At 47.0% G+C, this 26,820-nt stretch overlaps 1 protein-coding gene across 1 annotated transcript; it reads left to right on the top strand.

The window, feature by feature from the left end:
* Positions 1-2,099: 2,099 nt before the first annotated feature.
* LOC309570774 (uncharacterized protein) lies at positions 2,100-17,924 on the top strand (the record flags this gene model as incomplete). Its single annotated transcript, XM_082277787.1, is given in 14 exon segments — positions 2,100-2,166; positions 4,963-5,079; positions 7,957-8,049; positions 8,375-8,526; positions 8,753-8,874; positions 9,576-9,711; positions 12,551-12,563; positions 14,339-14,410; positions 15,317-15,412; positions 15,867-15,959; positions 17,009-17,160; positions 17,284-17,370; positions 17,372-17,511; positions 17,765-17,924. Coding segments are annotated over 14 exon segments (1,500 nt in total).
* Positions 17,925-26,820: the final 8,896 nt, after the last annotated feature.

The raw sequence follows: 26,820 nt of genomic DNA, 5'->3' as shown, positions 1-26,820 counted from the left end.
GCTTTTTCCCCACAAGACTCAGTCTGCTGTAGCTTGGTTGGGTGGGGACAGGAGGAAGCATGCAGAGGATTGCTCTAAATTCTCAACAAGAAATTTGAGGGCTTAACTAGATTTCAGCAGATACTTAGGGAGGCTTAATTCCAGTGAGTGGGCCAAGCCTGAAGAAAAAGGATAGTGCTGGAAGGGTGTTGGAAAAAGAAGCAGGCAGCATGCATCCTCTTGAGGGACCAGGCTTCTCTCCTGCAGCTGTTCTTATTCTTGTGTAAAAGTCGCCCTCTTTGCACACAATACATAAAGGAGAAGTAAAGTTAGCTCAGGACACATAAGACACGAGGAGGGTCCTTGGTAAAGACATCCAGTTCCATATGCCCCACTCTGTATAGGGGCAGTTCTCCATAATCTGTGTTCAGATTCCCTTTATCTTCTGCCACGCTGTTCTCCTCTGTTGTCTGGTGCACCTTCTTCCTTCTACTGCCCTATCTCAACTCCAGCTCTGCCCTGTGTACCCTCTGTGCTCTGTGGATGTCCTGTGAGCAGCTCATTCTGCTCTGCCTTAAGGGAATTCCAGCTAGCCAAACTAACCAGCTTCATCCTTCTGGTTGTTTTGGAGACCTCATTCTGGCTTTTTGGTACTTAGAGGGGGCTTATAAGAAAGATGGAGAGAGGCCTTTTAACAGCACCTGTAGTGGTATGATAAGGGGTAATGGGTTTAAACTGAAAAAAACAGATCTGGATTAGATATAAGGCAGAAATTCTTTACAATGAGGGCGCTGAGACACTGGAACAGGTTGCCCAGAGAAGTTGCAGATTCCCCTTAATTGAAAATGTTTAGGGCCAGGTTGGAAGGGGCTTTGAGTGGCCTGATGTAGTGAAAGATGTCCTTGCCCATGGCAGGTGGGCTGGAGAAGATAGTCTTTGAAGGTCCCTTCTACCCAAACCTGAGTCCTATCTGCTGATTGAACCCTTCTTACCCTGCCTGACTTATAGGCATCTGTTCTCAGAAGTCTGATTTAGAATGTACCTCAGCAGCCATTTCCCTTGTCTCCTTTCAAGATCTGCTTCAGCTTGAAATCAGACTAAACACTGACACTTTCCCCAAGGTAATATCAGAGGTCTTTACCAGAAAGTAGATAAGGGAGATAAATAAAAAACAGTATTGGAAAAGCAGAAGAAAAATGTAAACTATCCCTTTTCAGCCTCTGAAGTGGAGCCTGAAGCAAGCACTGCTCTGAACTTCCACAGGCTGTGAATCAGGTTTTAATAGAAAACTTTCTGTGTGTACTCTTCCCAATAATCTCTTGGACCATCAACATAATTTTTTTTAAAAATTCCACTTTCTTTGTTCTCCTCCCTGACCCCAGCCTGATCCTTCTGTTTCTTCTTGGATATATCAACCTTCTGATTATTTTTATTGCTCTGTCTAAGGCTGCAACTCCCCAGTCTCACTTCTACAGGAACATTTCCCAGTCTGAGATTTGTTCTAGTGCTAGGTTCCAACTGGGACTGACTTGGAAGAGTGAGACATAGCTGCGACATTTGATGTAGCAAATCCAGCTTAACCACAAGGGACAAGTAGAGCAGAATGCATTTTGTACTGGGCTGTAGGTTAAACTGGGCTAGGACCCATGATAGCTGCAAGCATGAGAGCAGTGGTAGACTTACTAACAGACAAAGAAAGGCATGAAAATACGGGAAGGGAAGATAATTAAGTAAAAAGTTAAAAAGAGGAAAAAAACTCAACCCTACAAATGTCTTGAAAAGGAAGCCTATCAGCTGAGAATCTGATATGGGGAAGGAGTACAACTTCCTTTTTAGTTGGTTCTCATTTTTCTTTTATGTCTCGAGAGCTTCCATAGTGCCAGGACTGATTTTGTGGGCTAAGAAACTGAAAGTCTCTTTGGAGCATTTCTGAGCTCCCAGAAATTCTCAGGTTATCACCAGTGCTTCCAGTGTTCATCAGAGCCTTCTTTGATGGGCAGAGGGTGAGTAAACAGATGGGAAAGGCTCAGTAACCTATTGGTGTCACCCTCTGGAAACAAGGACCTAAAAGGACCACCTTTTACGTGGCAAAACTAAGGAAAGGGTCACACTGTGATTAAATGGCATCAGAAATCACCTATGCCGAGGTGAAGTTCAGAAATGAATCACCGGCTCCAGTGGTCAAAGGTAAGGAATGAATGGGTTATTTGGGAGAAAGGGAGCTGGAAGGAGTGGGGTTGAAGACAAGGGAATGGAGATTTTTCCGTCTATGACTCTGGTTCCTACCTGATCTTGGTGGATTGGTGAGAAAAAGGAGCTAAATGGTCGGGAGACTGAAGGGGTTTTGAAATAGGAATCTTGAGAAACGTCTCCAAGAGGAAAGGTGAATTGGAGTTGCAACATGAACAAGGATGACTACCAGGAGCACAAACAGTAGAGCAGAATGTTCAAGTGAGCATTCATTAAGGAATGTATTTGGGCTCCCTCAGTCCCCTACATGTTATGTAGTCTTGAAAGAGACATTTTTGGACCATGCTGAGTACCAACAGTAGAGACTGTGGTTTATTACAAACAATCTGGTCTGTCACAAAGGTGCAAAGACTTCCAAAGCAGCAAATGGCAGCAAATAAGCCCAAGCCCTGGCTGCTCTTGCCTCTGAGTGAGACTGCAGATTGCTGCTTGTGGAGAGGGTAGGAGCAGAGAATTAACATGCCTGCTTACAGTAAAGTCAGTTGTACTCTGCAGCTTCATTACAAGTGGTACTGGCTGCAGAAATATAACCCCATTGTCCATGGCTGATTGAGAAATGGTCCTTGGGGAAGAGAGACCCAAAACTTGAACACTGTTGAATACATAGAAGAAGAATTATTTAAGATCTGGAGGGAGATCCAACTCTCTAATTGATGTCTTCCACTCCTGAAAAACAGTTAACACAGCAAGCAAATAAGTTTTTTTCCTATTAAAAACCACAGTGGTAAAATGGTTCTTTTACTAGACTTTGTGTAAATTTAAGGCATATTCTGATTAGTATGTACTCTGTAGTCATTATGCCACAAGTAGGAACCCACAGAGATGTTCTATGTAAGGCTCACTGCTTCTGTCACTTCTGCCCTGACATACAGGACCCTACACAACAGCAGGTTCCAGGACAGTAAAAGAATGTGTGCATAAATCAATGAATAACAATTTGTTAAAAATGAAATAAATAATTACTGCTGCCTAAGGGTATTAGCTTGCCTATTTACAGCTTTACCTCAGTTCTACAATCCCGAAGAGAGCAGGCAGCAGCTCCAGGTTATTCCTTGCTTGCTCTGAGGCATGAATCATGGAAATAAAGAGTGTACATAGTCCTGTCTGACTTGAAAGCTCACTGTTTTCAGTGCACCAAGATTAGTTGGTTCTGGATGTAGTCAGCATTTCCGCTGTGGTGAGGTGGGGGTGGTGGAAGTTCCCCATTGTGTTCCAAATGATTATTCCAAAGACATTAAGTCTGTTATGCTGGGATCATGCTGGACACATTACAGAGCACAGACCAGCTGTGGAAAGCATTTTGCAGGGAGCTCAACCCACTGAGTGTGCACAAGATTACTGCACTTCAGTTGTGTTGCTGAGGTGCACAGCATGCAGTGCTCCCTGTGCCACCTGGCTGTGACTGTGGGATGCTCAGGTCTGACGGGGCACGGGTTGAAGAGTCAATCTCTGGATGTGCTGTGTATCAAAAAAATCGTTTGGACTGGTTAGAGCTATTGTCTGCAGTAGGTGGCTGGACTCCGGATCATGAGGCAGTTCCTTGTTTTCACCAAGGCAAAAGCTCTGGCTAGAAAAACATGATTTGACCAGGGAAACCTGGATCTTGTCTATCTACTCTTGTTTTCTCTCCAGATAATGAAAGATGATGCCTTTTGCCCTGCTGTAGCAGTCTCTCCCAAGCCTTTGGGAAGTAGTCAGAAGGCTTCCACAAAGAGCAGGTTTCTGACAGTCTTGCTTACTAGGCATGTCTGGCAGGCACAAACTGCTGCTGACAGACCTGGGAGTTTTCATGCTAAACAACGAATGAAGGCTCTCTAAATCTTATTGTTAATATCAGTCTCTCCCAAAACTTCTTTACTCCTGTCCTGAAGTGAGTGCTGGTGTCTCTTTTTCCTCCTGTTTGCCCTTGCTTGTGTACCTGCCACAAGCTAGAACAATCCCCTAACTAGTGTTTGCTTCTCCTTCCCTGTGATCCGCTCTCCTGCCTGCTCCCAAACCTCCTCAGTACTGGCAAAAGCCCTCTAGACAAAAGTCAGGTCCTGGCAAGTCGTAATCTGAGTACTTTACTCAGGCTGCTGGACGAAGCCCTCTGTTCTCCCCAAATATCCAGCCTAGCACAACCTAGTTTTATTCCAGCAAATCTCTGAAGCCTGACTTGGAAAGCAGAGATGGAAGGGAAAACTATATCTTTTAATCTCCCAATGATGATGTGCCATCATAGCCTTGCACATTTTTTGTCTCCCATCCTCACTCAGATTACACCAGCCTTCTGCATAGGAAGTCAAAAAAACTAAGAAGGAACTGAAGCAGGCAGAAAAAGTTTTCTGGGAAGAAGTCTGTGGAGATGAAATCTTCCCATGTATGTCTCAAGTATCATGGTTTGAGCAATGTTGCATTTGGCAGCTTTGGGCTCAATCTAGAAAGACATTGTTTCACTGCAGATTTTGAGGCTCTGTGAAAGGCTCACCCCCAACCACCAACAGTTAGCCTTGTTGGCTCACTGGCTGGGTTGGGAACACATCACTGAATCTGACTTTCTCCACAGTCCACAGACATTCCCTGCTCTGTCCCAGTCTGCCCTTCTCCCAAACCATGTAACTTCACACATCAGAAGTGAAACTTCTTTTGCTTTCTTTTGAGGAGCTCTCCCTTGAGTAGTACATCCTTGGGGTGTGGACTGACGGACCCATAGTTGACTGTGGTGTTTTGTTTGGTGTGTTCCTTCACTTTTAGTACCTCCTGAGACAAAAAAGCCTGAGCACCATCCTCAGAAATACCCACTCTGGCTGCCATGGCTGATCTCACTGCTGCTCTTCTTGGTGTGCATTGCCCTTGTTGTCATCCTCCTCGGTGAGTATGTGCAGGAGGTTACAAGGGAGAGGTCTGGGGGGAGTGCTGGGAGAAAAGCAGAGAAATCTGAGCCCAGAGGGGAGTATCTTCCAACCAGAGGGGCCTTTTACTAGCACCAACACCTGGGCACAGAAAACCCAAATGTTGAACATTTGTAAGGTCTGTTTAGGAACAAAATCTTTCCTGACTTCTTAAACATTGGGGATTTAAGGGCACGGCTGCAACATGACACAAACCTCTCTCTTGCAGGCCAGCCAAACCAGATGTTATGGCCAGCTGGTATGTGGGAGCTAGGGCTACCCCAGCACTGTGCCAGGTGATTCTGCTACACCCATCCTCTTTCTTAGAATGACAGAAAGAGTTAGGTGGGAAGGGGCTTCTGGAAGTCTCTGGTCTATTGCTCTACTTAAAGCATGACAGTTTTCAGAACTTCAGAATGGCTGTCTGGGCTTTGTGTAAGGTCTCAGGTTTTCCTGCCCTAACTTTGTATGTCTGTGTACGTCCCCCGGATCTTCCACTGTTTACCCTGAGGGCTTGTCAGTGTGCCCAGATTGTGCATTCCAATCTTGCATGGCCTTTTTGGAACTGTGGAACAATTCTCTACCTTCATTCCCCACAACAAGAACTCAGTTACATTTGGCAGATGGGAAAAAGTGGAGACAGAAGCACAAGTGTCTATACAGGCAGCTGAATCTGCACTTAGGCTCTCTAAGTGCTCGGATATGCTTTGTGTCCTAGTGGAAAAAATGTTTTCTCACAGTTCTGGCATCTCCAGGATTAACTGCACAGTGCAGTTAATTAACTCTCACAACTTTTTAGGATTGATTTCAGAATAATTCAATGGAAGTTATTCCTGGACATGCTGTTTGTGCAGATTGTGATCACTGTTTCAATGCACATTTTCTGTTAAAGATAATTTGTGGCATGTTTGCACAAATTGCCAGTAACCATGATGGATTCTGGAAGAGGCGTCTATTTACAATAAATCACTGCTTTTCCTTTTGCTGTCATTAGGGTCTGTGTCCCAGGAGTTTGTATTGCTTTGTTCCCAAATGTATAACCTTTCACACTACTCAGCTAAATGGTTGGGGAGTTTTAGGCTGGGATGTTAGGATCTCGTACCTTCTGATACACATGGAAGGTTTAATTTTTTTAATGAAAATTTACTTATCCAAGTTAATTGATGCTACATAGGATTTTGGTTTAGCAGAGCAGTAGAGCATTTAAATGAAACACCAGTACAAATTGCACGTAGCAGAGAGTGACCATTGCAATGCACAGATGGATCACAATACAAACATGATTTTAATTGCTGGTCATACAAGCATGGGATCATAGAACCATTAATTTTGGAAAAGACAGCTTGGATCATGTAGTTAAACCGTTAACCAACCACTGCCAAGCCCACCACTAAACCATGTCTCCAAGCACCACATCTACACGTCTTTTGAACACTACCAGGAATGGTGACTCCACCACTTCTCTGAGCAGCCTGTTCCAATGCCTGGCCACTTTTCAGTGAAGAAGCTTTTACTAATATCCAAATCTTCCCTGGCACAACTTCAGACCATTTCCTCTCATCCTGTTGGTTGTTACCTGGGAGAAGAGGCTGACCCTCACGTGGCTTCAACCTCCTTTCAGGGAGTTATAGAGAGTGATAAGGTCACACCTGAGCCTCCTTTTCTTCAGGATAAACACCCCCAGCTCCCTCAGCTCCAGACCCTTCCCCACCTCCATTACCCTTCTCTGGACATGCTCCAACAACTCAATATCCTTCTTATTAGGATGAGCCAAAAACTGGACATAGTTCTGGAGTATGCTGGACATCAAGACACTGAGTGTCCCCAAATACCAAGACAAAATAGGGGAGTTAAGGCCAGCTCAGGGCCCATTGCTTTCTTCAGGTATAATTTTTGTTAGTCATTAAGTTTCTTACGCTGTTTTGGACTTAAGGTATACACTGGCCCTGTGCTGGTTTGGCTGAGGAAGACGCTGCTTCTTTTTGGTCCCTGCAGGGATGAACAGTTCCACAGCTGCTCAATTCCATCAGCTGCACTAAACCAAAAGCCAACTCTCCTCTCAGTCTCCTTGTGTAGCAATAATGTCACCTTTATTGGCAACGGGGGTGCTCAGCCAGGCATCGCCCTTGCCCATCTCCCCTGAGCCTTCTTCCATTACAGCAATTCACTAAGCAGGTGCTGGGACCATGATGATTGTTCTGCTCACAAGTAAAAATATTTCTAAATGAAATGATTGATAAAAACAGACATCTGTATTGCTAAGCACACCTTGATCAGCTCCTAATCAATACTCCTGAGTGTTTGAGTTACTAATGAGTCCTTGGGCTTGTGGATGTGGCCTGTCACCAACAGTGCATTATTCCCCACACACTGGGGGTTAGTAAATGTTGGGAGTTTTTGCTCCAGCCCGGTTTCAGCAGCTCCAGCTGTATGTGATTACCTTCAGCTGGACTGTCTGCTGCTGATGGAACAGGCCCAGCTGATGGGTCACTCCTCCAAATGACTGTTGATGTGTAGTTTGGGAAGAGAAAGTGTGACACTGAAGGGCTGCTTGGTAGCCTGGCAGCTGGGCTGTAGGTATGTGCATGGTAGAGTGGCTGTGGTTGGGTGGGATCAATGCTGCCATGTGTGGCATGTCCTCTGGGAGATGTGCTTCCAGGGGTCCTTCTGCTGTCTGACTTAGAAGAAGGTGTCTTTCCGGCTGGGAAAGCAGCTGTGGCACTTGTTTGGGCCTGAAGAGGTGACAGGTGGGACAATGCTTGGTGGGGAAATGGTGGAAGGAGAGCGAAGGCCAGAGATGCTGTGTGAGGAGCTGGGAGGAAGGGATAATCCTGCTGCCTTTCCTCTCCCTTTGCAGTGGTTGCCTTCTGCCACAGCAGTGACCAGCCCACAGCCCTGCAGCAGCAGTTCTTGGAGTGGGAGTGCAACTCAGCGCTGCCACAAGGCACAGGTCAGTACTTGCAATGTCCCCTGTTCCTTGGGGCTAAAGGCCTAAAGGAGGCTGTAGCAGGACAGGTCAAACCACATCACCAGAAGAACTTTGTCGAGACCTGAGATCCCCTTACAAGGACCACCACAGCTTTGGGTACACAAAGCTCACTTGTCATACCCCAAAGCAATGGGAAGAAGTGTCTGTACGATCCCTGGTTTTTCAAGCACTTTCTCTCAGGAAAAGTCAGCAAGGAGAACATGAGCACTGTGCCTGGAAGACTTGGATCTTTGCAATCACCATCTCTTGTTAGTAGCTTTCATCTCTGTGTCCTCTCCCTGCGCAGACCGAGGCTGGATGTGCTGCCCAAAGGGCTGGAGAAGGTTTCAAAGAAGCTGCTATTTCCTGTCCACTGATAAGATGACATGGGCTGAGAGTGAGCAGAACTGCACTGGGATGGGCTCCCAGCTGGTGGTGATCAACAGCAAGGCAGAGCAGGTGGGTGCACAGGGCTGAGAGAGGGACCCAGCAGCCAGAGACACCGTGCTGGGCCCTGGAGGGTACTCGGAGCCCCTCCTTGTCCTGCAGGGGAGGGGGAAGGTCCTGGCTGCACCCCTGCAGCACCAGCTCCCCTCTGCCACCAGCCCCACCCCACAGGGACTCCTGATGCCTCCCTGTGCTCAGTCCTGCCCCTCATGGACATTGCACTCTCTCTGATTGCCAGGATTTCCTCTCTGTGGAGATAAAACGAAATCCAAAAAGAGAGAATTTCCACATTGGTCTGTTTGCGGAGAAGGTGGGACAGTGGCAGTGGGTGGACAAGACTCCATATAATGTGACAGCAGCGTGAGTATCTCTGGATGAGGAGTGTTTGGTGTGACTCCTGGTAGGGAAAGAAAGCAGGGGAGATGTGAGAGGTTTTGCTGGTGCATGAGAGAGGGGTTCTCACCATGCTTCCTTGTGAGAGATCAAAGGTGCAGCAGAAGAGGACACCAGGTTCACATGGGCTCGTCTGTGCTGGTTATTGGTTATGAATTAACTGCCTATGACCTGGAAATCAATGCATTAGGCATAGAAAAAGCTGCATCTTGCCAGCAGCAAGAACCCTTCAGAGATGACCAGGCTTGCCTGAGCTGCACTGCATTTACATGCATAGGAATGGCCTGTGCTGAAATGCAGGGAGAGATGGGGCACAGCGAGAGAGCATCAGGACTGTCCTTGCTGTGTCTTCTGCAGAACAAACTTGTCCTGGAGGCCAACATGGGCCTCTGCTGGGTGGGAAGTGCATGGGGTGAGTGGTGGTGGGCAGTTCCCCAGCAGCAGGGTGGAGCAGGGCCCTGTTGTGCTGGAAGGCTGTAGGAAGGAGGCAGGTTTCCACATGACATTGGTGCCACTGGGATATGGAGTGGGAGGAAGGGCAGTGCTTCTGTCCATGAATCAGCACAGGCAGCTTCTGCCTCTTCCCTGCAAGTCCTGCATTGTGCTGTGGCCTTTTCCACAGTGCTTTACAGCGGATGCTGGCAGTAACAAGCCTGTCTCTGTCCCAGGTTCTGGCGGCGAGGAGAACCAAGTAACGCCACAGATGAGAACTGCACTGTAATGCATGTTCCTGAAGAACCTCCCAACAACTGGAATGATGTCAGATCAGATCTTTTGCATCATCGAATTTGCAAAGCTGCATCAGTAACTGTGTGATTGAAATATCCTATCCCTGTCCTGAGTAAATCTGGGAGCTGAGCAGTGAGCTGGGAAGAGCACTGGGCTGTGCTGGGAGGGGTGGGGAGCCCTGACACATCTACACTGTGCTGGGTGGGACCACGTGTGTGGAAGTGAAATGAGCTTTGTCCAGCATCCCCAGTGCACGTAGTGCCTCAGGGAACAAGGAAGGCTCAGGCTCATCAAAGCAGGTCCTGTGTTTCTTGTGTCCTCTTCTCTCTGAGTGGGTCCAGCAGCCACTGGCTGGAAAGAGATGGACTTCTCCAGGAGGAAGCCACAGGAATGGAAGACAGATGTTTAGAGATACAATTTCCTTTGTCTCCTTGAGCAGAGGTGTTTGCTTTTGTTGAGTCACACAGAATTTACTCCAGTTGTCCTGGTTTTGCTGAACAAATTCTGAATTCTTGTACAAGAGGAAATACAATATCAGACCAATGGAAAAATGTTCTGTGTCATGTATCTGTATGTCTTTTCCCCCCATCTCTAAGCTGCAGAGGTATAGTCCTAGAATCATGGAATGGTTTGGGTTGGAAGAGGCCTTTAAGGATTATCAGTTTTCCACCTCTAGGTTTTGATCAGGGACACCTTCCACTAGAGCAGGTTTCTCAAAGCCCCATCCAGCCTGGCCTTGAACACTTCCAGGGATGGGGTATGCACAGCTTCTCTGGGCAACCTGTGCCAATGCCTCACAACCCTTACAGAAAAGAATTTCTTCCTAATACCTGCTGTAAACCTGCCCCCTTTCAGTTTAAAGCCATTCCCCTTTGCTTTATCACTACATGCCCTTGTAAAAAGTCCCTCTCCAGCCTTCTTGGAAGCCTCCTGGAAGGCTGCTATAAGACCACTTTGGACTCTTCTCTTTCCCAGGAGGAGCAATCCCAATTCTTTTAGCTTGTGCTCCAGCCCTCTGTCTCTATCCTCATTGCCTTCATCTTTGTGGCCCTCCCTTTGGACTTGCTGCCATGGGAGAAACAATCCACACTGGGCCTTCAGAGCCACCTGGAGGAAGAAGTCCTCTTCCTGACTCAGAACTGATTCCAGGCTCACCTGAGGCAGCAGCATTCCTGGACAGCCAAATCCTCAGTGGTGCCTGTAAGGGCATGCCTGCCCAGGCCAGATCATGCTGCAGAAGAGGCTGAAGAGGCAGGGCTCCTGCTGCACATGACATCCCATCCAGAACTTCATTGCTTATTGAATTGCCTTCGTGTCCTGCTGGACACCATGGATCTCTCTTTACTCCACCCCTTCCCACTTCCTGCCTCCTGTGTCCTCACTTCTCTTTCCTCAGGAAACATCCTGTGCCTAAGCCTCCCTAACCAAACAGTGCCAGCTCCCCACAGGGAGTGCAACTGGATGTGCAACTCCTGTCTGTGCGCCTCAGTCCTACCCATGAAAGTGAATCCTTTCTCTGTGTCCCAGAGAGAGAGGGGAATTCGCACTGGAGACAAGGTGTCCAGGAGATGTGGCTTCCTAATCCAGTGGGAGCAGTTGTATGAACAGCAGTGCATGGTGGCTGCAGGTCCACATGCACAGCTCCAGGCAGCAGTGAGACACAACGTGTAGGGACAGTATGTACTTATCTAGGGACATAGGGAAGAAACAGGATGTATACATAAAAAAACCCCACACAAATCAGGCCAGGCAGAAAGCAATGACCCCAGCTCAAACAGCTGCCTTGTCCTGTTGCCCTCCCTGGCTGCAGCAGGACGAAAGCCGGCTAGCAGAAAAAATGTCTGTTTACACATATTCATTGTGGCCCTGCAAGTGAGGGCCTCTCCATCTGCAGCCCAGAAACCATGTTCTGCAGTGGCACAGCTCCTCCCAACACCAGCCTGGACTGCTGGGCTTGGCACTGGCTGCAAAGGCCTGCCTTGTCTGGGGTCTTTAGCACCATTCCCATGGATTTCTGGCCTTTGCCATGCAGGACTCCCCTTTAGGCCTCCCTCTGTGATAACTCCTAGCCCATGAGCAGGACAAGGAGCAGATTTGCTGTTGTCCCTCCTCCAGACAATGGCTATCCCAGAACAGGAGGGTTAGGCCTGCAGTGGTGAAGCCAGCTGAAGGTGCACAGCCCTTGAAGGACAGAGCTGACCAGCAGGTCCCTTGGCTGGGTGTCCACTCCTGGGGTCAGCCTGCAGTGAGCAGCAGCCGCTGTCAGGTCTGGATGTGGCCCTCTCGCCTCGGCTGTAGGAAGAAGGCAGGATTCCATGTAGGAGTGATGCCTGCGGGTACAGAGCAGGAGGAGAACAAGGGTGATTCATCCTGGGAGTTTGGGATGAATCAGGATCTGGAAGAGTCCACCTCTGTGTCCATCTGAGAGCCCATGTCCTGGACCTCACGTTCCCTGCAAGGATTGACTCACCAACATGTCAGAATCACCACAGACAAGCTGGACCTCAGCCTCTACATCCCCAACAGTTCAGCCTCATTGGTGAGTGTGAGATCCAGCAGAGCCCATCTCATCCTTGGGTCCTCCATAAGCTGTCTCAGGAAGCTGCGTGATAAGGATGCTGCAGAGTCCTCTGGGACTGCTTGTACTTTACTGCTGAGCACAAAGCTCCAAAACTGCAGCACAAGCTGCTGAGCCTGACAGCCGCTCTGTGAGCTGCCCCGCTCCCACCCAGCTGGGGCTCAGGGCTGTGGGGCTGCTTTTCAGCCTGTGAGAGGGCAAAGCAAGCAGGCACAGTGGGAACAACTCCCCCTGGGATTAATCCTCTCTTCCTCCATTGTCCCTGCTGGAAGCACTTCTCCCATGTTTTCTGCCTTTTGCTTTGTTAGCCTTTCCTCCCAGGCTGCTTGCCCTTAGGTCACTGTTTCAGGTAAGCCTTTTCCTTCAAATCATTTGGAATTCAGGAAAACTGGAAACAGGACTGCCCAGGGGATTCACATTGATGGAGAAACTGCCACCAACCACTGGGAAAGAGAGAACTTCCTCCACCACGTTCATTTCTGAACACGAGCACACTTGCTGTCCTTCATACTTGGAACCCTCTTGAGCCTTACCCATCCCACTTCATGGTGGTCAGGGGGCCTGGACAGCAGCAAGCGATAAAATAGGAGTGTGAATGCAAAGAGCCGTGTGAATGGAATACCTGCAACTATTTGAGGAGGCATTTGGCCCAAAATTCTGGCTGTTAGAGACCATGATGACCAGCATAACAGTAACCAGGGCATGAGGGCCAGGCTTCTGAGACAGAGAAGAAACAGGCTGAAAGCAAAGTTGAGAAGAAGCAAGAACATTGTAAGAGAGAGAGGACAGAGAAGTGGGAAGGAAGTGGCCATCGAGCTCAGGGTGCTCTGCACCTTGGCCACCTCTGCGTGTAAGAAGCTCCCTGGCAGCTGAGTGCCGTGGGTGACCTCGCTCATGGCAGTGAGGGCTGCAGCAGGCACAGAGCCACGGTCCAGCAGTGGCACAACGGGACCTTGTGCTTTCAGCTGTGCTTCACAGGCTGCTGGAAGAGGTGTGGCTATACACGAACCCTCCATCTGCAGCGGGAAGCGTGTGGGACCGGGGAACCCCTGCTTCCACAAAGGGGATGTGTTCTTGCAGCTGCACTTCCCGGGCTGGTGGTGGGAAACTGGAGGTTGCACAAGCCGTGTGCATGTGTTTTTATGTGTGGTGAGAGCTTGTGAACATTGGTTACATGACCGTGTTTAGAAATGTAGGGTCTGACCCTGCCTGCAGCCTGTGGTGCACAAAACAACAGGATCAGAGGATCTCTTCTCCAGAGAGTTCAGCCTTGTCCTCACTTATAAGCAGTTCTGTGCCCTGATCTGCTGATGCTTCAGCTGAAATGCCTGTGCTATTGCCATGAGCTCTCCCATTCCCGTGTCTCTGCACCCGTGCATGCCTGTCCACAGGGAGAAACCAGCTGATGGAACTAGAGCAAAGGCTGTGTTCCCATCTCAGTCCATTCCAAGTGTGTCTGCAGCTTGTGCAGTCACAGCCCAGGAAAACTTCATGATCTGTCATGCACAGGGAGTCTGGCACTGCCTAGTGATCCTCCTGCCCCACAATGCCAGGTCATAATGAACCCCTCTGCCCCAAGCTCTGTCCTCCCTTCCAGAGGAAGTAGTTAGAAACAGCATTGGCAAGTTCTTTGTTGTGCTCTGGATTTCTGGGCTCAGGATGCACATGGGCACTGCCCAGACTGAGTCACTGATATGCTTTCCTGTCAGTTTTGGCTCCCTTTGGCAGGCTGTGCTCAGTGGGTTTAGCCCTTTGCTAGCAAATGCCAAATGTACCTGCCAGGGTATGTGTTTTCACACCCAGGGTCCCTCAGCAGGAAAGAGCAAGCACCAGAGAGAGAAGGCCATGGATGTCCTGTGAAACTGCCTGAGGCTGTGCAAAGGGAGATGGTTTGAGCTGCAGTGATGCTCCCCTTCATCTGTTTTCCTTTTCCTTGGTCAGTTTCTGTGTTGCAACCAGCATCTTTTGAAATATCCTGGCAGAGAAATGACAGAAGTTCCCTAATCTCCATGTGCTCTTGGGTACACCAGGATATGGCTTTTTCTCCACACCAGATTAGAGCCCATGTGTGGGAGGTGCCCTGTGCAGGAGGAAGGTTGTGTTTGCAGCCAAAGTGGTAATGAGCACCCTTGGAGAAGAGTGATCCTGTGGTAGAGAGGATGAATCGCCAAGGGAGAGTCAGTCCTGGAACTGCAGGTAACCCCCAAACCTTCCTTCCTTTCTGTCCTCCTGTCAAGGAGTTGGGGGAAAGACAGGGCTGGGGTGGATGCTGGGCATGCTACGGTGGCCGGCCTCCTACCAGGAGATGGGGCTTAGGACAAGAGCAAAGCAGCAGATGAGGGAACTGGGCAGAGCCCAGGCTGGCAGAATGGCCTTTTTCCTAGAGCCAGGGGGAATGGAAGTCCAGGCAGACCGTGGTCTGCTACTCCCTTCAGTGGTTTGTCTGTAAACAATGGGACTGAAGGGTGCAATCCTTCTCTGATTCCCCTGGTAAAGCTGTCTGCATCAAGCTGAGCACAATCCGTGCTCCCATCTCTGCAGGACAATCCAGCCAGGGCTCTCCCAAGAGCTCCCAAGTGCCTTTCCCCCCTGTGGAAACAGTGCCTTCTGTGTGTCTGGCCGTGCCCACGCTGAGCTGGGCACTCACTCCTTTGGGGTCTGTGCCACTGCAGAAAGGGGCTCCCGGTACAGAGCCAAAATACAGGTAGTGAGAGAAAGAAGCTCTAAAGAGAGAGGAAGAGGAGGGAGGTCCAGAAAGAGCAATCAGTGACAGACAGGGGTAACGGAGGGCAAGGAGGAAGATGCGTTGAGGAGAAAGGAGGTCTGACAGGACAAAGGGGGAGTGAGGTTTGGGCAGAATACAGACAGGGCTTGTGATAAACAGGGAAATAAAAAGCAGCCTCAGGGCAACCCCTGTGTTACTCTGCTCTGTGGGTCTGACCCACTGCTAGTGACAGGCAGCAGCACGTGCTTCCAGCACCTGTGGGGCTCCCCTGTCCTTGGAACAAGGGACCAGCAGGGTGTTGGGCTACGGAGCTGCCTGGGTTATCCTGCCCCTGACTCTGGGCTGGGATATTCTCACTCCTGCTTTGTGTTTTTCAGCCCCAGCAGAAGAGAGAAGCTGCTCCTGGCTGAACATCTGGGTCTTCCTTACTTTTGCCCTTGCCATCAAAGCTGCCTTGATGACCATCTGCCTTGGTGGGTTCCAGGGTCTCTTAATTCCCTCAGGAGGAAGGGCTCAGGTGACTGCCTTTTGTCAGGTGGAAAACCCATTTCCTAGTCCCTCTGCCAGCAGACAAATGGCCTTCACCAAAACCCAGGACTCTCCACTGTTATTAGCTTGTCCCATGACTTCTTTGTCCCTTTCCTTATACCATCCTCAGAGGATTTCTAATCCAGCTTTGTCAGCTGGGAAAGTGATTCTCTCAGCCAGCAGAGGTGAGAGAAGCTCATCCAAGGGAAGGAGTGACTGGTAGTGGGAGAAATGGTCTGCTCTCCTCACATCCTTGCTCAATCCAGATTTCATAGCTTGTTAAAGTAACAGAGTCTCTCTAGGGGCTCTTAAGCAGAAGGTGGAGGATAGCACTTGTTGCTCATGCATGAGGTGGAAATGATGAGAACAGCTCTTTCCTTCTCTTTCCTCTCTTCTCAGTGGCTTTACTTGATGGAAGCTACGGCCAGTACAAGACTCTCCTCCAGAACTCTACAGAGTGGTACTGTGTCCCCAGCAGTTCTGCAGACAAAAGTGAGTGATGCTGAGAGCCTCATAAGCAATGCAAAGAACTTCACCAAAATTTAGTCTGGTTTCCCCTCAACTTTTGAGGTTGGGAATATCATTGTCAGTCACAAGTGGATTGTTTTAAGGAAGGAATCTGGGGAATTGAGGGAAGAAGACACTGCATTGTACATTTTTACTTAGGATGCTATGGAAACATATTCCAGGCCAGTGGAAGAGGGTGGGTCGTTCCACACCTGCATTTGACCAACCTTCCTACTCTTCCCCTCACACAACCCCTCTAATGCAAGTCTGGTCTACTGATCTAGATAAAAGTGTTTTTATACAGGCTGGTTCAATCCAGCTCCACTCCCTGTGCCGGCTCACTGCCTGTTCACACAAGCACCATGCTCAGTGTGAGGGACAGAGGAGGGAGGATGATGTTAAGTAGCTAGGAATAGCTGGAGAGCTGAGCTGCAATCACACATGAAGTTAGGGTAACGTGGAGTGCTGGAATGCCTGTAGTGCAAGTTCCCAAACTCAGGTCAGAGATCTGCCCACATACAACTTCATGTTTTGTGAGGATATATCTGTGGCGGCTTTTTATTCCACCACGTGACTTCCTGGCCATAAGGCAGATCTCTTGGATAACCTGGCTGTGTAAGGAACTGCCTGTGGTGGCAGCAAGGCTGTCAGAGCAGTTTGCTGTCTCTCAGTCTGCATGAGCTAAGAGCTTAGACCACACCTCTCTGATGGAAGCATTTCCAAGCCAACTACTTCCCATCTTGCTTCCTCAAGAAGGGCAAGGCAGAAGCCACATCTCTTGACAAAGAGATGTTGCATGGAAATGGCAGGAGAGACAGAGAAAGGGAAGGGGCCCCTTCAGGCAGGGGCCTTGTGACAGGAGCCTGCCAGGCTGCTGGCAGCTTTACTTGTGGGGTGCAGAAGAGAGCATTTATCTCTGTCCAGACTAAAGATGGGGTTCAAACCCCACTCTGAACACCTGGGACCCTACATTGAACTCACAGTCATAAAGGACAGCACATTTTGTTCAAAAGCAGGATTTTTTTGCCCAACAGTGGAAGGCTGGATGTGCTGCCCAAAGGGCTGGAGAAGGTTTCAAAGAAGCTGCTATTTCCTGTCCACTGATAAGATGTCATGGGCTGAGAGTGAGCAGAACTGCACTGGGATGGGCTCCCAGCTGGTGGTGATCAACAGCAAGGCAGAGCAGGTGGGTGCACAGGGCTGAGAGAGGGACCCAGCAGCCAGAGACACCGTGCTGGGCCCTGGAGGGTACTCGGAGCCCCTCCTTGTCCTGCAGGGGAGGGGGAAGGTCCTGGCTGCACCCCTGCAGCACCAGCTCCCCTCTGCCACCAGCCCCACCCCACAGGGACTCCTGATGCCTCCCTGTGCTCAGTCCTGCCCCTCATGGACACTGTGCTTTTTTCCAGGATTTCCTCTTCAACTTGGCAAAAGAAACAGTTACTAACATCTATGAAACAAAATACTACATAGGCTTATCTGCTCACAAAAATGGGCAGTGGCAGTGGGTGGATCAGACTCCGTATGAAAAGACAGCCACGTGAGTATCCTGGTGGAGTGAGGAGGACCCTGTAATTCATGCCTGCAGTCCAAGTGACCAATACATTGTGTAAGGCAGGTATTTCTGTCTTCAACTGCTTTGCAAGTCAGAAAACTTAACTAGTTTTTTAGTCAAAACTATGGCTCCTGATTTCTGTCGCAGTAACGTTCCTTTTCCACAACTGTTTGAGGTGACTCCACATCCACTGTCATGCATGCTAGGGCATTTCCAATCAAGGAACTTTCTTTTACAGGTTTTGGAAGCCTGGGGAGCCCAATTTACTCTTTGCAGAAAAATGTGCTGCAATTCATGTCAAGGGAAACATGGACCCCAACACTTTCAGTAACTGGAATAACGTCCTTTGCTTCACAAATTGCTATCGAATTTGTGAACGGGCAGTCGAACTTCTCTGAGGAAGTACATAAAATCTGAGCTCCAAAGGACCTCAGTTCCCAGCTTGTGCCCCTGCATCCCTTTACAAGCTGGAGATCAGTCCTGGGTGATATAGCTCAGGCTGATGTCAAGGTCCTGCTGGTCCACTCTCCTCCTTCAGAGCTAATTCTTCAGCAATTTCCTTGACTCCTGGTCCAGTCAATATCTCAGTGATGTGGAAAAAGCCATCACTGTTTCATGAAAGGATACTCATCCTTCAAATCACCAGAGCAGAATTTGAAAGAACAGCATTCACTGGAGTGCCCTTGTTCTTCCTCTGAACGGAAAAATTATTAATGGTTTTAATGTTTCCTTCTCCTTCAGCACACTGTGTGTTGATAAGTTTTTTTTTTAAAAAATGTAATAAATGTTAATTCTGCTCTTTGCATGAGGATGTCTTCTGAGTGACGTGTCCCACATTCCCACAACCCAGCCTCTCAACACAGAGGTTTTAACTTTTCTGTGTGTTTGGCACCTGTAGATGAGAATATTGCTGAGTGTGCTGGACTGGCCAGGAGCAGGAACAACATAGTGTTCATCTGTAGAGCATGGGAGGAAGGCCCTGAACACTTTGGAGAATTACTTGTGAAGACAGAAACAGAGCAGGCTGTGTAGTATTCAGTGCCAGCCACTGTTTGCCCACGATGCAGCAGAAAGAAGATTTTGGAGATTCTGCTGAGATATGGCAGGATGAGGCATGGCAATGAAAAAGAGAAAAAACAATTAAACATAACCAGAAGGATAAAAACCAGAGTCCCCCAAGGAGAAATTTCTAATGTGAGAAAAGGGTGGAAGACCCCTATCAGAGGCACCACTGCAAATCAGATACACAGAAGTCTTGAGCAATGCTCTGCTTCCCTAAAATTTCCCAAACTCTAGTCTGCATGTTGCTCCCTTTCGTCAATGATATCCATACTCTTTGAAGACCTGGGCGTTTCCAGTTTGGGACTAAAAATACAGCCTGAAAAACCAGTTCTGGGTGATTTTTTTTCCATCAAAAATCTGAGTATAAATTTTTGTCACTTCTACCTGAAGAAATGTATTTTTCACGTTTCTGGTTTAGCCATTGGACCAAAAGCTTGGCTGTTGCAAATCTTTGCCTCCTAGTTTCCAAAGTTGCTGCATACTTTCACAATGCAGAAAACTATTTTGTCTTGTCCAACATGACAGCAAACCCAAACATTGCAATAGACTTCTCTTTTTTATTTCCCTCAGATCAGTTCTGGAAATTACAGCAACAGGGTTTTGAGGAAGAAAAAGAGGCATATAAGACACACAGAGAATGACCAATGCTTTACAAGAGATTTTAGAGGCAGCTGCACTTCTGGCTCCTGGAAGGTTGTATGGGGCAGAGCAAAACTCATACCAAGAGATTGGTTTGCAAGAAAATACAACTTGTTAGAAACAATCTCCATGCCCCAAATTTGGAAGACAAAGAGTTTCTTGAGGTGTCATGACAAAAGTGGGATCTTGGGAGATGATGCTGGGTTTGCCTGCAGAATTGCTGAAGGGAGGTTCCTGACCCCCTCTTCAGTATGGATTTGGCTGAAGGAGGTGCCTATCTCCAACAGATAAGAATCAGTCTTTACCCTTCAAGTCTGTTTTGATTCAGGAGGCAGCAGGTGTTCTAGCAAGAGGCAGAGGTGAAGACAGACAGTCAGGTACAGCACTTTCAGAAACCTTCAGAAAGACAATCCTGTGTACTGAACCCAGAGGTCGGGTGGGAAGCACAAAAAGTTTATCAGAATGGCATTCCTCATGATGACTCCTGCAGTCCTTGTTTTCAGGTGGACATATTGGCCACATCCCAGCTGCCTCTCAGAACAAGACCTGGATGTTCACCACTCCTTGGCACATTAAGTTCTGCTTTGGAAAGGAACTCGGGTCTGAGGAAAGCAGCCACAGTGACATTCATTTCTGAGAGTACACACACCATAGAGTGCAGGTACTCTGACTGCTGCAACAAAATTATCTTGTGGTTCAAACCTGAGCTAGCTCCTGGTTTTCTCCAGAAAGGTCATGATGCCCAATCTTTGAGATGCTGTCTTCAGCTGGAAAAACATCATTAGAGCCATGTCAGAAGGACATCCAGTGTTGATACTTATGGCCAGACCTATTAATTACATCTGTACGCTGAGCATGCTGCTCTCTTTGTGTTGATCTCTGACAGCTGAATCTTCCCTTATAGGATATACCTGACTTTCTCTAATAAATGATGACCCTTGCCAAGCCAAGAGATGAAATAAAGTGAAATGTATGTGCTTTCCATGACACCCACTATCTTTTTATAAGGACTTTCATATGAAATTTTCCTCCAAGGTGTCTGTTCTTTTTTCAGACAAAGCAGAGAATTACCCCCCTACTCTGTCTTCTTCTGTTTTATCCCACCTCAGATTCTTTCATGTTCCCTTACAACATCAATTTCTCCACTTCTTTATTTTCTTTGCACGCTTGCTGTCCCTCATACTGATTTCCCCTTTACTTCTTTTTTTTTTTTCCTTTTAAATTTTGTTTCCTTTTACCTTTTCTTGTAGACCACAGATGAAGAGCATACAATGTTGTCTGGGAGAAATAAAAGAGAGAAATGGCATTTAAAGAAGTTCTGGCACTGGACACACATCATGTTCTGCCTTTTAAAATTTAGTGTTTCTGAAATTATTTCCTAAGCAGTCTTGTGTAAGGTATTAATACTAACTGGTAAAACTAACAGGTACTGCTGGCCTTGAAAGGTTCTTTTTATCCAAAGGATCCACAACCCCCATTCAGTTGTCCAGTTCATTCTGGTTATCCACTGTTTATCTCACATGGTCTAAGACAAATCCTATGATTTTAGCCTTTATGTCTCTACCTGGTTACAAGGAAATATAAACACTTTTTTATTTTATATGCAATCAGTTTACATACCTGAACAAACTTCTTCACATCCTGCTGCTTAATTATAAATCATTTATCTTGACAGGCTTTTGGACAAACTGCTGGTTTCCTGGAAAGGCCTCAGCTGATCATGAGGTCCAGCACTTCAGCACCATCTCCTGCTCACAGCAAGTCACTTGCACTCTCTCAGTGTCCCTGTGAGCTACATTCATGTGACCAGGAGGAGATGCAGAGAGCCTGTGACTGTCACTGCAGTCCCCTGTGGTGCATCAGTGGCCTTACAACAAGGTAAGAATTCTGTAACATTCACTAGAAAAAGAAAACACAGACATAAGACAAGGAATTTCTCCTCTCAGGATCTTGAAATGCACCATAATAACTGGCTTGTGCTATAGTCTGTGTTTTAACATAGGGGAAATTCAGTGTAGCATTTAAGAACAGGACATTGATCTGATTATTTAGATTGGAGATCAAAATAGACCACTGTAAACACACTCCAGTGCTGCTTTTCTGCCATGACATTCAATCCTGTAAGGTGGGGCACCTGCTGTCCTAGATTCTCATGCAGACTGAGTTGCCACAATTTTACACTCATGAGATGCCTGCAAGCTTACTCTAGCTAAGGATCAAGAAGGTAAGTTCGCTGCCTGAATGCTCTTTTGCTTCTGACATGAGCTAAAGCAGCTGTTTACACAGTTGCCAACTCTGAAATTAGAGCATGAAGGCAACCTCTTTCAGAGCATTAAACACAGATCAAGGCCTTTCCTGTGCTGTCCATCAAGGTTTTCCTTTAAATGATGTAGCCATAATTTGACCTGAGTTCTTCCATTTATTTCCAGCTTTATTATGTCCTAACATCTCTGTTTTTAAAGTGACATTCCCCCCCCTTTCCAACTCTTCTCCTAATGATTATAATTAACAAACTTTGCATACCTGAAATCAGAGTAGGTCTGGAACAGAGAACGTTTTGGAGATAAAGAAACAAAGTAAAAATGGGAAGGGGTTGCTTGGTTTCATTGGTAATAAGAGAGCGAATGCTTCCCCTTCTGTGGTTAAAACTACTCCTTTTGGAAAGGAAGTAGTAGGACCCACACAGAAAAAGGCAGTCTTGGGAGGGAGCCAAGAATGAGCTCTTCTATCACATGTACAATGCAGAGGCACTTCTCAGATTCATTAGGACACCACACCATTCAGACACCATTTAAAACTACTGCAGAGCACTGGCTTTATGACAGACAATCACATTTTCATGAGTCAAGACCTGCTTAGGAGATACATTGCTTCATGGGACTATCTGACCAGCTGGGGAAAAAAATCACAGCCAGCTGCTGGGAAGGGTTCTCCTGGACTGGATATCCCCAGGCCTTAAAGAAAGGAGTCAAATTCCTCCTGACCAGATAAGAAAAGGTTTCTACCTGCAGATTCTTTTTTGAGTCATCATCATCTGGGAGCTCAGGCATATTTTGGTTTTTAGAAAATATCTCAGTGGAGGCTTTCTATCCAAAGGCCTCTTGCAACTATGAACCGTAAGCATCACAGTACAAAATACATGTATGCAAGTTTAGAATTATTCTACCTGCATTCTTAAAATCTTTTATTCAATTCAGTTACTGATCTTTTTACAGGGCATTTTTCTTTATTTTTTTTGTGAAGTGTAGCTACCCCAAAAATTTTAAAAGCGTACTGAAGAACCAAAGTAGCCCTTTAACAACATCAGATTATTAAAGAAGCTCATCTTTCTAATATTTACAGAAAACCAAAAATCTAATAGTTACATAAGTACTCTTCATCCCAAAGGGGAGGGCTGTGTTCAAAGGCTTGATCCCTACTTTTTTTTCCCAGTTGTTGCAATTGTTCAAAACAAGATTGATAAAAAATATCAACCCACCTCTCCATAATCATAAGTATGCATATTTAAAATATCTCAGCATACTTACAATACATAAGACTCTCTTCTCACAGCACAAACTGCAGGATCCCTGCCTAGAGACTCTGCACAGGTGATGTTTGTACTGTCAATTAACACTGGTTGCTACTGAATGAAGTATTGCACCACAAAACCAAAAGACTGGCTTAAATGTATTATTAGGAAAAAAAAAAAAACCAGAAAGGAAAAGAAAAATAACAATTTTCAATGATCAGAAGTCATCTTTGGTACTGCCCAAAGGCTGTGGTTCACTACTACATCCCAAACCAGTACATTCCACAGACCAATGAGCCTTGCACTCTGCTGAGATCACCTATTACTCAAAACAAGCACATTTTCTGAGGACTGCTTCAAAAACTTTTCCCTGCAGCTCTGGTTCTCCTGCTGAAGTGTGCTACTTGGAGACAGGTCAGGACTGACTCATGTTGAGTTGTGGAATCCTGTGAGCTGGCACACGTACACAGTTGCTGGAGACTAATAGTCAACGGAGTGAGATAATCTGGGGTAAGGATCCAGGGGCTGCAGAAAGTGAGGAAAGGAAAGAAGCTTCCCTGGATTAAAATAATAAATTTGTAAATGTGTTGCAAGCTTAATTTGACTGCAGATCCATGGTCTGACTTCCTCAATTGATTTCAGATGTGCCTCATCACAATAGGCCTGCCTGGCAACCACTGGACTATGCCTGACCTTGGTTACCATCACCAGACCCAACCCTGACCCGAAGATCAATTTCCATGCTTGACCTCAGACCTTCCTCATCCCTGGAGACTTGTCTAGCAATCTGGACCCTGGCTGTTGTGCCACGTGTGCCCTGCTTGCCTCACTCAGGTGTTGTGGCTGGTCCCCAGCTGTCCTGCTGGCTGTGTTACTGCAGCTGGCTCCTGGCCACCCGACCCGTGGGGAGCAGCTGCCTCCACTGTGCCCTGACAGTGTCTGCTGCACCACAAAGCAAATCCTGAACTGGGATTTATTTTGTTTTGTTGGGTTTTGGGAAGGCAGATTCTTGTCAGTTTGTTTTAGTAAAGTAGCTCTTTACTATTGCATATTATTCCACAGTTCACTTCAGCTTTGGGTAGCATTTGCTGCTGATGGCCACCATTACTTCTTCACTGTAATTGTCATCCCTTCAGTCCCAATTCTGCTGGTTTTCATGCTGTTTGCAAAAAATCTCTTTTTTCAGCAATGACAAACAAACTTACTATACTCCTAAATATCTTCCGTGAGTTCCTCAGCACTGCTGACAACCACAGCCAGCTTTAAAAGTCATGGTCCAGTAGCTTTTAATAGGATTTTGATATTTTTGGCTCTTTTTCCTTCAGTGACAATTAAACAGGCTGAACTGGTTCCTTATAGCTCCAAAGGAGTGCAAGGGGGATACAGAGCCATTCACATCTTTGAACTGGTGCTACACTCCACTTACTTCAGCAGGTCTGACAGAATCTGGAAGAGCTTTATATGCTGGGTTCCAGCGTGGCCTCTGGTGGACAGTGCTGCCTGGATCTGTGCAGAGGATCAGCTGTGTTTATGCAGAGGGCTGCTTACCTTAAGAGAAGGAGCCACATAAATCAATCCAGAAGCAATTGATATGTAATCTCAACACAACTGTTGCAGAGCCACTGACAGATTACAACTTCCCTGTTAGCTTCAGAGCCATACAAGGCCAGATGTAGTGATTGATTAATAAAATCCTTCTGTCATAAAGACATGCTTGGAGGAGCAAATGCAGCATGGAAACACAGCACCCATTTTTCATGGAATCATGGAATGGTTTGGGTTGAAAGGGACCTTCAGTGTCATCGAGTCCAACTCCCCTACATTAAGCAGGGACATCTTCGTTGCTCAGAGTGCCATCCAACCCGATCTTGAATGTTGCCACCTCTGGCTCCGGGCAACCCGTGCCAGTGTTTACACTTGAGCCAGCCTCTCTTCAATCAGTTCTGCCTGACTGACAGCAGATACACCACGTGAGTCAAGCTGCTGGAGCTGTGAATTATTGAGTGGTAGCCTGGGCAGCTGACGAATTTATCAATTCAAGTGGTAGAAAACACCTCTAGTGCTGCAGTCAAGTAGAGCTGAAAGTACCTGCTAATCCTACTGACAAAAGTGCAATACTTCAACAAAGATTAATTGAAAATAATTCTGAGACTTGGCCTTTAGGAGCTTCCTTATCACTCATAACAAACTTCAGTTCCACTGGCTTACTGAATTGTCTTTGAACAGCACGTTTCTTAAATGACAGACAGCAAAATGCTGCTTACAACCAACTCTTCCCCCTACCACTGCCCTCACTTCTCCACTTATGGGGAATTATAAGATAGAATTGGGTTGTGAGCTGTAAAACTGCCTGCAGAGGCACATGGCAGCACAAAGGAGCACATGGTGGCACAGAGAGGCCTGTCTCTGCCAGACCCTGGGGGAAGGAGGTGTCACATGGCAGACCCTTATGGAGAGGAGCCTGCCAGAAGCTGATACACAGGTGAACAGTGAGTGATCATCCCATAGAAGAACATTGAGAAAGTGTGTTGCTGATGTGGTAACACGGGATAGGTCACACCATACAAGGAAATACAGTGCCTTAGAAAAGTGTATAAAACCAACTCATTCCTTTGAATAAGCAATTCAGATTCCCTGCCCGTCTGGGTCCATGCTTCAATCACCGACACCCACTGATGGAAGCAATCTTATGCCTGCTGACATCAGGGTCTTATTACATAGTAGGCTGCCCATGTGTCTGTTGCATGTCTTAATTCAAGTTTCAAAGTCTCCTTTGTCCTGCCTAAACCAACTACCTGTGTTTCCCTTCTTTCTGCTGCAATGAGCATAAATTCACTCCCACAGTAATGAGATGAACATGATACGGTACACACGTCACTTGATGGCCAGCCTCCCTCCACTGGGTTTTACAGTGACAAATTCTGCAGCAGAATATGTTACTTTCGCATACAAGGTCTTGACACTCACAGAAGATCCTTACTCTCTCCAGAAGTCTGCTTGAATATGTTGGAATTATCTGCTGATTTGAGGATCTGCGTGGTCTTGTGATAACGTTACTGCCTTGTGTATTTCCCTTACAAATACCCATCACAGATAAAGACAAAATGTCCCAGTTATTCTACTTGCCATGAGATATCTGGACATCTGCCACCATCATTTCTGGTCTTGGAAAAGTTGCTGGGATGGCTGCTGGCCTGGCAATTGCATTGATCATCTTGTTGCAGATGGGAAGCAGACTCTGGGTTGCCAGTGTGGTGTACATCAGCAGCTGGTACTGTCAGGATGACGTTCCTGTGGCCAGCTCAGCCCAGGGGGCTGTACTGACAGATGGCTCAGCACCAGGCAGAGATGTCAGTTTCCCCTAATTCAGCATTCAGGTGAAAAAAGGCAGCCAACTCAAAAAGATCTTTTAAATGTGAAGAAAGAGGAGAATCATCACAGGTAAACCCCTTCACATGGCCTCAGAAATAATAAATTAATCTGGATGTAACTGTGTTTTAACTGAATCACAGGGAGATCCTGGGATGCTGGCAAGTGCTCCAGTCATCTTTGGTGACCCCACATCTGCTGTTGCTGCATGTTGATGATATTCAGTTTTTAATATCAACCCGCTTTAAAGGTGTCTCAGACATGCTTATACTGGGAACATGGAAAGAGATTAATTCCTAATTGAAGGTCTTATCAATATACCTTCTGAGCTAAGAAATGTGAAGCTTAATGCAAAGACTTTCCCGGGACATTACATATTTTGACATTTTCTACACACATGACCACAAAAAGAAAACCCACAAAACCCCAGGAAAATATGGGTAAGCCATAAATACAGACATGCCTCTTCATTCTCCTGCTATTCTCAGACAGATTTTGGGACCACTTACCAAGCCTGAAGAACAGAGGCTGCACAGACTCTTTAATTGTGACTGATATTTGGCCTAATGTGCCCTTCTTTGGCACTATGACATATATGAGGCCACACCATAGACTGGAGACTTCCATGGTGGTCTCTTTCAACTCTGAACAACTTTACCACTAAGGCCACTTCTATTCAGGTCAGTTCTATTTAGGCCTTTTTTTACTGGGCA

This window comes from Coloeus monedula, assembly GCF_965178545.1.
Source record: "Coloeus monedula genome assembly, chromosome: 3".
Classification (NCBI taxonomy): Eukaryota; Metazoa; Chordata; class Aves; order Passeriformes; family Corvidae; genus Coloeus; species Coloeus monedula.
Note: the sequence above shows the minus strand (reverse complement) of the source record. Positions and strands in the feature narration are given on the sequence as shown.